At 47.3% G+C, this 10814-nt stretch overlaps 1 protein-coding gene across 1 annotated transcript; it reads left to right on the plus strand.

Moving 5' to 3' along the window:
• Positions 1 to 1206: 1206 nt before the first annotated feature.
• TLR2 (toll like receptor 2) lies at positions 1207 to 9951 on the plus strand. Its single transcript, XM_066632063.1, has 2 exons — positions 1207 to 1278; positions 7404 to 9951. Exon 2 carries the CDS (start codon positions 7410 to 7412, stop codon positions 9711 to 9713), a length of 2304 nt encoding a protein of 767 aa, XP_066488160.1. The 5' UTR covers positions 1207 to 1278; positions 7404 to 7409; the 3' UTR covers positions 9714 to 9951.
• The last annotated feature ends 863 nt before the right edge of the window (positions 9952 to 10814 follow it).

Genomic DNA, 10814 nt, shown 5'->3' on the forward strand with positions numbered 1-10814 from the left:
AACTATTTTTTAAATACAAGCTCTTTTCGATGTAAGCCACTTGGGAAATCTTTCTGTTTAAAAGTGGAATGTGTGGTGAATGGGGAGGTAGGTGAGGCAGAGCCTCCCCATTGGAGTTCTTTGAAAAGCACTTCAGCTGTGTGAGGTGCCCAGCACCCACAACCCACCCACATTATGAGGAAGGAGGGAGTGCAGAATGCATGGGTTGTGGGTGCCTGGGTGCCTCGTAGGGCTGCAGTGCTTTCTGAAGGACTCCAGTGGGGAGGCTCTGCCTCACTTGCCTCTCCACCCACCAGGCATCCCTGACCTATACAACAAAAAGAAATGACGCAAGTCAAGGGAAGCCACAGGACATCTCTGCAATCTATCCAAAATGCCCATTTCCACAGATGACAAGCCGGGCTGGAGGCAGGCAAGCGAACTGGCAGCCCAGTCCTAGCCACACTTTCCTGGGAGTAAGCCCCATTGACTCTGATGGGACTTACTTCTGAGTAGACACGCATAGGCTTGAGCTTGGGAGTGTGGTGAGGTTGCAGTCCTAGCCACACTTTCCCGGGAGTAAGCCTCATTGACTCTGATGGGATTTACTTCTGAGTAGACGTGCCTGAGACTGGTCTCTAAGGTTGCAGTCCTAGCCACACTTTCCCGGGAGTAAGCCTCATTGACTCTGATGGGACTTACTTCTGAGTAGACGTGCCTGAGACTGGTCTCTAAGGTTGCAGTCCTGGCCACACTTTCCCGGGAGTAAGCCTCATTGACTCTGATGGGACTTACTTCTGAGTAGACGTGCCTGGGACTGGTCTCTAAGGTTGCAGTCCTGGCCACACTTTCCCGGGAGTAAGCCTCATTGACTCTGATGGGACTTACTTCTGAGTAGACGTGCCTGGGACTGGTCTCTAAGGTTGCAGTCCTGGCCACACTTTCCTGGGCGTCAGCCCCATTACCTCTGATGGGACCTACTGCTGAGATGCCTCGGATGGGCTGTGGAAGGCCGGCCCTGGTCCAGCTGCGCGCCTCCTCTTCACCTGGCGGGCTGCGCTGGTCTTTCCGAGGGGATTCCCCGCGCTGGCGGTCCGCCTTCCGTTTGGCGAAGCGACAGCGGAGCGGAGCTGCGGGGACCCGCCCGGCACCTCCCACTGGGGCTTCTCGGCCGCGCGACTGCTGTGGCAGACACAAGAGACGCGGCAGCCTCGCTCGCCGCCCAGCCTTTCCAAAGCGGCACTGGCCAGGCAATCGGGTTCCCTTGGAGAGACTCCGCAGCCGGACCCCTGGCGGACGGTGGGTATATTGGCTCCGCTGCCAGGCTGCAGTCCTGCGCACGCTTACATAGGGGGCTTCGAGGAACCCTGTCCAGGGGACGTGCGGTGGGTGGGGAGGCAGGTGAGGCAGAGCCTCCCCTCTGGAGTCCTTTGAAAAGCACCGCTGCTGTGTGAGGCGCCCACGCACCCACAAGCCGCGGGCTCTGCACTCCCCCCTCCTCCCCCCGCGTGTGGGTTGTGGCTGCATGGGTGCCTCCCAGGGCAGCGGCGCTTTTCAAAGGACTCCCCTGGGGAGGCTCTGCCTCACCTCACATGGCGGTGGTGCTTTTCGAAGGGTGGGGAGGCTCTGCCTCACCTGTCTCCCCATCCACCACACATCCCTGCTAGGAATGTGCTGTTAGGCTACAGTCCCACATTTTTCTGGGAGCAAGTCCCGTTGGATCCAATGAAACTTTTGGGTAGACATGCCTAAGATTGGACTGTGGGTTTCTTTTGGATCTGCTTGTGTTTTCACAAGCAGCACACCACCACTTTCGATCTCTGCCATTTTATTAATGTGTCCAAAGGCATCCCCTACCTTCCTGTGCTTGAGATCTGAGTGCAAAAAAGTGCATTGGCTAGAGTAGCCATTTTCAACCACTGTGCTGTAGCACACTGGTGTGCCCCAAGTGGTCCCCAGGTGTGCCACAGGAATTTGGGGGAAGGTCATTTATTAATAGGGCCAATGGGAAATGTGAGCCCCCACTGGCAGCATGGTGTGCCTTGTCAATTGTCAAAAACCTGGTGGTGTGCTTTGACCATTTTAGTGCCTTGTCAGTGTGCAGTGAGATAAAAAAGGTTGAAAATCACTGGGCTAGAGTGTGCATTTAGTTTTGTTTTAAAGACTTCCCTCTGCCACTTTCCTGCTGACTGTGCACTACTGGCAAATGTGTTTCCTGTGAAATTGCTCACAGATATACTTCCTGCATTTGGGGGCAAAAATGGGGCATGCACAAGAAGCAATCCCAAGTTGAAAGGCAGAAGCTTCCCCAGGGGAACTGTACACCAACAGTAGCACATCTTCTCATAAGTGGAGTTTGCTACCTTTGTTTACATTCCTTGGCATGCATCAGTACGTACCTTGAAATTACCCACCCCATTCCCCCAGTAATAGCTCTTGAATTCTTTTCTAGTGCAGCACTGAACCCGGAGAGTGTGCGTATGGGAAGACTTAGCATAGTGCTTTTACTTAATTCTGTTTTGGAACCTGCCATGTGCCCTGACTGGGCCCTACAGATTTCCTAGTACATGTGCTACTTGAACTTGTATGTTTCCCTTATGACTCGGTCATGTCGTGAGAATGGATGATGGCCGGATCCCAAAGGATCTCCTCTATGGAGAACTCGTGCAAGGAAAGCGCCCTACAGGTAGACCACAGCTGCGATACAAGGACATCTGCAAGAGGGATCTGAAGGCCTTAGGAGTGGACCTCAACAAGTGGGAAACCCTGGCCTCTGAGCGGCCCGCTTGAAGGCAGGCTGTGCAGCATGGCCTTTCCCAGTTTGCAGAGACACTTGGCCAACAGACTGAGGCAAAGAGGCAAAGAAGGAAGGCCCATAGCCAGGGAGACAGACCAGGGACAGACTGCACTTGCTCCCGGTGTGGAAGGCATTGTCACTCCTGAATCGGCCTTTTCAGCCACACTAGATGCTGTTCCAGAACCACCATTCAGAGCGCGATACCATAGTCTTTCGAGACTGAAGGTTGCCAACAGTGTGGAGACATGCAGAATCAGAACCAGTGTGCAGGACACTTGAAGGCCTCTGCCTTGAAACTGTGATAGAGGGATGCTCTTCACACCATCTCCTGATTTGTAGGGGTGATAGTGCTCATGCCACAAAAGAAAGAATGATGCAGTGCTTCGCCTTTTACCTTATGGCTGCTCTGACCACATGGAGAGCAGGTTGTCCCTAGGCCAGTATTTCTCAAACTATGGGTCGGGACCCTCTAGGTGGGTCATGAGCCAGTTTCAGGTGGGTCCCCATTCATTTCAATATTTTATTTTTAATATGTGAGACTTGATGCATGGTATGCGACTGCATTGGGGTAAATGTTACAGACCTGTACTTTGAACAAGCTACTATGTATATTCGTTTAACAATGACAATAAGTGGGACTTACTACTGGGTAGGGTTGCAGCCTAGGATTGCTAAAAATGTTCCTGCTTGATGATGTCACTTCCAGTCATGACATCACTTCTGGTGGGTCCTGACAGATTCTCATTGTAAAAAAAGGGTCCCGGTGCTAAATGTGTGAGAACCACTGCTCTAGGCTGCGTGTGTCTCTCTGGGCTCCAGGCATTCCTTATAATGCTGCAGCAGACACCCAGAAAACATCAGGACTAGGTTTGGCTTGCCATGTAGCCTGATCGGAATACTACATGTTCAGAGAATCCAGATGTAAAGTTTTGAGTAAAACCCGGTTACTCCTCTGTTTCTACCTCATCTGTTACAGCCTCGAACTTGGACACCTTTGTCCAGAATTCTAAACATGTTTGTGTGGATGGGGCTGCTTATAGTGGTCTGGTGGTTAGCGACAAATACTCTACAGATACCCAGGAGCACTTTTGTTTATTCATACATCCTATATTCCAAGGCTGCCACCTGACATTAACAAGGGTTATGAGGCTAAGTCCAAATGGGCTGTAGTTGAAATTAAACCCTCTCTTCCAATCCCTGCAGTTTATTTCAGAGCTTGTATTGGAAGGACAGAAGGTTAAACTTCGTGCTAAATTGCAGGGCCTTTTGTGCTGCCCCTCTAGGCAACTGCTTTTCAAAGGGTGCAGGGGAGGGGCATGATTTGCTAATACTGGGGAGAGTCAAGGTTCGTTACCTTCCATTAAGGAATCCTTTATTCCCCCCCCCCCCATAATTTGAGCCCCAGTTAATCCATGGAACTGCTAACACTTGATACCTTTCCAACTTGCTAATGGAAAATTTGAGAAAGTGAGAAATCCTATTTAATGTAGAGTATTCTCATTTCTTACATTTTATTGATTTATTTATTGCATTACCATATTTAAGATCAGACAATATATTTTCCTTCTTTCAAACAGACCTACTGCATGATCTGCCTTTAAAAATAGTTCTCAAACTTTTTTGAACTCATTGCAGCCCTCCTTCAAAATTTACTGCAGCTTCCAGAGCCTAGGTATTCAAGTTTTCAGTGGCTTGACCTTGCCAATCCCATGTGTAGTTGTATGTATACAGTCCCCAGATATATATGAACAGGTGTGGGCCAGAAGGATCCTATAAGCAGGAGTACGCCTTCCCTTCCCATCATCCTCCCTCTCTCACCAAGCCAATTCCCATTCTCCTTTGCTCACTGAATTGCACGATTTGCTATTCTTTTATATTTTCTCTTCTCAGTCCCTGTATTTCCCCTTCTCAGACATCTTATTTTCCCCTTTTAGGGGTGAGAGGAACCTAGTCCTACTGAGACATGCTTGTGCTTCGGTCCCGCAAGCAATGAGACATTCCAGGGGCTGTAGCACTACCAGGATTCTGGCTTCCTTTGGAAGAGAGAGTACAGGAATCTGAGGACATCTTTGTAATCTTTGTTTTACTTTCAAACATACACACTGAGCATAGGATGGGGGTAAGTGGCAGAACACTACTGCAAGCAACATCAGCCACTTGTATTTCCAGGGACTAGCAGCTCTGAGCTTAGACCCTTTTAGGTTCCAGTTCTAGCCTCTATGTGTCTCTGTGTCGGGGAAAACAAACACTGCCTAACTGCCTCTGGTCTTCTCCCACTCTGAACACACTAAGGAAGGAAGGGGAACTGTCACATCTGATACTCTCAACATTGGGCACCCTCCTCTTGGGTGGAGTTTACCTGAGGTCACACCAAGCTCCATGATGCTTCTCAGTCTCCTTGCAGCTTTCCCACTAAGCAGCTTCCTGGACTGTTCACATCTCTGCTTGTGATTTCTTAAGGTGCCGGCCAGCTCTCTGCATAAGGAAGCAGCTGATGAGAAAACAGTCAGCATTCACAGTTGTAGCCCAACACCATCTACTATTTCACAGTGCCATGGTTTGAGGTCCCAGGCTTTAGCCAGTCCTTGGAGTAAGCCATCAGCTCTTGTGTCCACTCAACAGTCGCAACTGAAAGATAAACACGATATCCATTACATACTCAGTACTGTGTTTCCCATCCTATTCAGCCCAAGTCTGTAATGAGGCTTTTTAATGGGGCACTGGTGTGGAAGTCCTTAGAAGTTGCCAAAAAATGTTTATTTCCCAGTTGCTACTTGATAATAGCCAACTTGAAAAGCCTGATCTCAAGGAACTATTGCTGTACACTTGGTTGCAAGATAAAAAGTGTCTGGGACATTTCCAGCATAAGCATCTGAAACAAATTAAGGACTTGGCCTGGGTGACAGGCAAGCAAAAGTGGAAGCAGCAGCAGAAAACAAAGGAGTGGGAATTTCCCTTCTATTTGCCACAGTGTTCAGCCAAGTGAGAGTTATTTGGACAGCAGCCAAACAAACTGAAAGGGCACGGCTAATCCCAAATTGCTCAGATATTACTCCTGTGTTTGTCAGGCTTGGGGTTTAGAGGGCTGAGTTCAGACGCCCATATGTGCAGAAGGTCCCAGGTTCAATCCTTGACATCTCTAGGTAGGGGTAGAAGAGACTCCTTGTTTAAAACCCTAAGGTTGCACTGCCAGTCAGTGTAGACTGGGGTCCCCAACACTGTGAAGCCTTTAGGGCACCACAGGAATTCTGAAAAGGGATCTTGGGAACCACTGCAAAATGGTTGCTGAAGAGGGTTGGGCCAGGCACAAAATGATATCTCGCACACATGCACTCATCTTCCATCCATCCACACAAACCTTCCACACACCCTGCCATCCATATACAATCATGCACCTTCCACCTGCCCACTATGCATACACATTCTAGGCACACACACATATGCCTTCCTTCTTTCTGTTCATCCTCCACAGCCCCTGCTGTTGCATCACCACCACCTCTGCTTGTGCTGCTCTTTGAACATCCACTCCATCAGTGTGTGTTTCACAGGGGAGAGAGTGGAAGACGAAATGTGGATGAGAGAAGAGGGAGATGCACTTCTCTGCTTTCAACTCTTTCTTTTCATGATACAAGCCCACAAAATGGATGTAGTGGCAGCTTGACCATGCACATAGCAGCAGATGGTCGGGCACCAAATAGGGACCGCCACTGGAGACAGTATTGAGCTAGATGAACCAATGGGCTAACTCAATAGGAGGCTGCTTCATATGTTCAGTGTGAAAATGAATGAGATCTGAATTTTAGTTGAGGGAAGAGCACTGCAAATGCAGAAGATGATTTGGTAAGAGGATCAGCTTCACCTGCTATGATGGGGATCACTGGCGTAGCTATAGGTGGGGGTGCACTAAGTTTTGCAGTGAGCCTCCCTGCAGTGTGCAAGCGGCTCCTCCCCTCCCCTTTGGAGCCATGTGGGTGGGGGGATGACGAATGTGGGCGGGGGGGGGGAGGCGAATGGCTCCCAAGGAGAGGGGGTGGAGCTGCTTGCATGCTGCAGGGAGGCTCCTGCAAAACTTAGTGTGCCACCCCCCCCCAGCTATGCCAGTGATGGAGAGCAAAATAAGCAGAGATGGTAGCTGACCTTTGAAATCAGCCCATGCACAGTATACCTGATATCTGAGTGCACTATAGTCCACAGTGGTGAAGCTCAAGTACTAAGTGTTGATGTCGACTTCAATTTTCTTGTGCGTGTGTAGTACAGCTTGTGCAAAATAGAGGACTGGCTTTCAGATACTGAATGTAAGATTTTGGATGTACCTGCACATCTGTGCTATCCAGTTGAAAGTGGTACCCATGGAGGCAGCTTTTCCAAAGATAGAGTGGGTTCCCCCAAAGCAGCCTGTTAGTGTGTCTGTTAGGGGTAAATGCGCTAAAACAATGGAGAAAACCTCTAACAGCAGAACTATTTCAAGAACTTTGCACAAAAGTTGTTCATAATATTAATGCTGTGATAATTGTTTAGCTAGTAAAACTCATGCAGCTAATTTTTTTTTTTAAGAAACAGCATTTGCATCTTAAGCTATAGGTGTGTAATGTTTCTGCTTCTTTTGAACTTTGTTGTTATTTTTTAGATAATCATGCTAAAGCCAATCTGGAATTTTTGGCTTGTCCCTGCTGTTGCAGCTGTGAGTCTTTCTGCATCAAAGATAACTCCATTTCGAAATTATTCTTCAATGGCTTTGCTCGCAATACCTGCTGGTCTAACGGATGATATCACAGGACTAGACCTGGCCTCCAACAGGATTGAACAAATCCGGGAAATGGATCTGAAGTTTGCTGTCAATCTTGTGACTCTTTTGCTCCAGTCTAATCAAATTCAGGCAATTGACAAAAATGCCTTTCTTTTCCTTGCAAAATTGGAACGTTTGGATTTATCCAACAACAATCTGACTCACTTGTCACCCTCTTGGTTCAGGAACCTTTCTTCTTTACAACACTTAAATGTAAAAGATAACTACTACACAGAACTTGGTGACACTCCTCTATTCCTTGGTCTGCAAAAGTTAAGATTTTTGCACTTAGGAAGTGATTATTTCTCTGCCATACGGAAGCATGACATGGAAGGAATTTCAGTTCTCGAACAACTGGAGATTAAAGGACGAGACTTCAGACAATATGAAGACAGAAGTCTACACTCATTTCAGCATATAAACCACATTATTTTTGATGTCCGCTCGGCTGCTAGTGTATCTCTGATGATAAATGATGTCAGAGATTCTGTGATGTGTTTGGAATTGCGGAATCTACAAACCCTTGACATTCTACCTGGCCAACTGAAGCCTCTGTCTGCACGAAAACTTATCCTTAGAAATGTTGTACTTTCAGATGATGCCACTGTTCACTTGGCAGCCATTGTAAACATTATGAGCCAACTGGATGAGACAGAAGTGGTTGATTGCATATTTCAGGGTCGTGGGTTTATGCATGGTATGCAGGACCATCCACTAGTCCTAAAAGTATTAACAGTCAGAAATTTGACCAATTCTTTGTTTTATACATTTTCCGATCTTTCTAATGCAATGCCACTTGTAACGAATATTGTCAGACTTACACTTGAAAACGCACAGGTTTATATGGTCCCCTGCCGACTTGCACGAAACTTTAGGTCACTAGTATATCTTGATCTCAGTGTGAATTTGTTGCAGGATTCAACTTTGGCTTATTCATTGTGTGATTCAGCCTGGCCAAAGCTGGAAACCTTAAATGTTAGTCAAAATTCTTTGAGTCACGTTGAAAGAGTCGCACAAAGCATTGCTAACATTGCAGATCTTGCTAACCTGGACATTAGCCAAAATAACTTTGGTCACATGCCGGACTCATGTGTGTGGCCGGCAAATCTGAAATATTTAAATATCTCTGGGTGTAAAATAAAGGAACTGACGACCTGCATCCCTCAAAGCCTTGAAGTTCTGGATGTTAGCAACAATAACATCAAAGAGTTTCAGCTGAGTCTGCCACATCTCCAAGAGCTTTACATCACAAGCAACAGTTTAAAGACCCTACCAGATGCTGTCCTTATACCTTTCGTTAGAGTCCTGAAGATGCAAGAAAACAAAGTCATGGAGTTTTCTGAGCAGCAGCTTGCACAGTTTGTTCAACTGGAGATGCTAGATGTTCGTAACAACAGTTTCGCCTGCTCGTGTGCATTTCTGTCTTTCATTCAGTCTCATCAAGGAATTTCTGATGTCCTGGTTGGCTGGCCAGAGTACCACATCTGTGACTCTCCATCTTCTGTACGAGGGGAGCAAGTAAAAGTTGCCCAGTTAACAGTGACTGAGTGTCACAGGACTTTGGTTGTGTCCTTAACTTGTGTTCTAATCTTAGGGACCATCTTGGCAGGAGTGATGCTTTGCTACAAGTTTCATACCATCTGGTACCTGCAAATGACTTGGGCCTGGCTTCGAGCAAAACGTAAGCCCCAAAGAGCCCATCAGAAAGAAATCTGCTATGATGCATTTGTTTCATATAGCGAGCATGACTCTGAATGGGTAGAAAACATAATGGTGCAGGAGCTGGAGCTGTCAAACCCCCCTTTTAAACTCTGCCTTCACAAAAGGGATTTTTTGCCTGGCAAATGGATTGTAGATAACATCATCGACTCCATGGAAAAGAGCTACAAAACTTTGTTTGTGCTGTCAGAACACTTTGTGCAGAGCGAATGGTGTAAGTATGAACTGGATTTCTCTCACTTCCGGCTTTTTGATGAGAATAATGATGCTGCCATTTTGATCCTTCTGGAGCCCCTTCCGGAGAAAACAATTCCCAAAAGGTTTTGCAAGCTCAGGAAACTGATGAATACAAAAACCTACCTTGAATGGCCACGAGATGAAGACCTGCAGCAAATATTTTGGTTTAATTTGAAGACAGCATTGAAATCCTAGAAGGCAGGAAGGATATCTGACCGTTTCAACAGCGCCAGTTTGGAAAGCTCCGTGGTCCACTATAATGAAAAGCAGACAATAGAAAAAGACAGCTGGCAGTCCAGGCCCACCCTGACTTCCTCCTGACCCCCCCCCCCCCAGTATGACCATTGTGCCCAAGCAGCCCCCCTCCTTGAGTGCCGAGGCAACTAAGCCGCGGCCAATGCAAAGTGTGTCAGTGTAAACAGCAATAAAGACTCTTGCCCAAGTGTTCTCCTTTTGCACCTAAGGTTGCAATCGTATACATAACTTTCTAGGGAATAACTCAATTAAACCCAGTGGGATTTACTTCTGAGTAGACCTGCATAGGATTGTTGTTAGTTTAGAATTTCCAGTTTGCCAGAAAAATATTCTGATTCTCCAGCTCTTGTCCTTTTCTCAGGCCAAATGGTGGCATAGGTCCACGTTGGGGCTGTTGCTGTCTTCTACCCCTTTATCACCACGCTGTGGCCCAGAATAATATTTTCTCGTTGTTTTCAAGGGTTGATAATCCTGTGACATCTCCAGGCACCGTTTCAGAAAACACATGTTTTGGATGCATCTTACCTGGCAACGCCACCTCAGTGGTTCACAATTGTGTGTGAGCCAAGCAACAGGCTGATGGGAATAAGCAGCTGAGGAGCAGGCAGGGAGAACATGCTATCAGGGTCTCTGTTCCTGTTCACACTGGGGAGGAGGGGGTTAAAGACCTATGTGAGTCTTTGCTAGCAAGGAAGTGGGGGGAACCAATGTTGCCAACCCTTCAGCCTTGCACAGTTCAATATACAACTTCTGTTGAAATGTTGTTACTCAGTTGAATTGAGCAATACACTGTGGGCCCAGCCCTATCCAACTTTCCAGCTTTGGTGTAGCCACAATGCAGCCCCATGGTAAGGGAACAAATATTCCCATACCTCAAGAAGACCCCAGTGACTGCCCCTCCACCACAGGATGCAGCACACACCCCACTGGTGCAACTGCACCAGCAATGGAAAATTGGATAGGATTGGGCCCTGTATTATTTTAAAAAATAAATAAATAAAAGTACTAAACACGCATGATCTGGCTCTCCCACAGAAGATG

Source organism: Tiliqua scincoides, chromosome 6 (genome assembly GCF_035046505.1).
Source record: "Tiliqua scincoides isolate rTilSci1 chromosome 6, rTilSci1.hap2, whole genome shotgun sequence".
NCBI classification, from domain to species: domain Eukaryota; kingdom Metazoa; phylum Chordata; class Lepidosauria; order Squamata; family Scincidae; genus Tiliqua; species Tiliqua scincoides.

Excerpts from the sequence above, each read along its gene's own strand:
- TLR2 (XM_066632063.1), top strand. The coding sequence starts at position 7,410 with ATGCTAAAGCCAATCTGGAATTTTTGGCTTGTCCCTGCTGTTGCAGCT.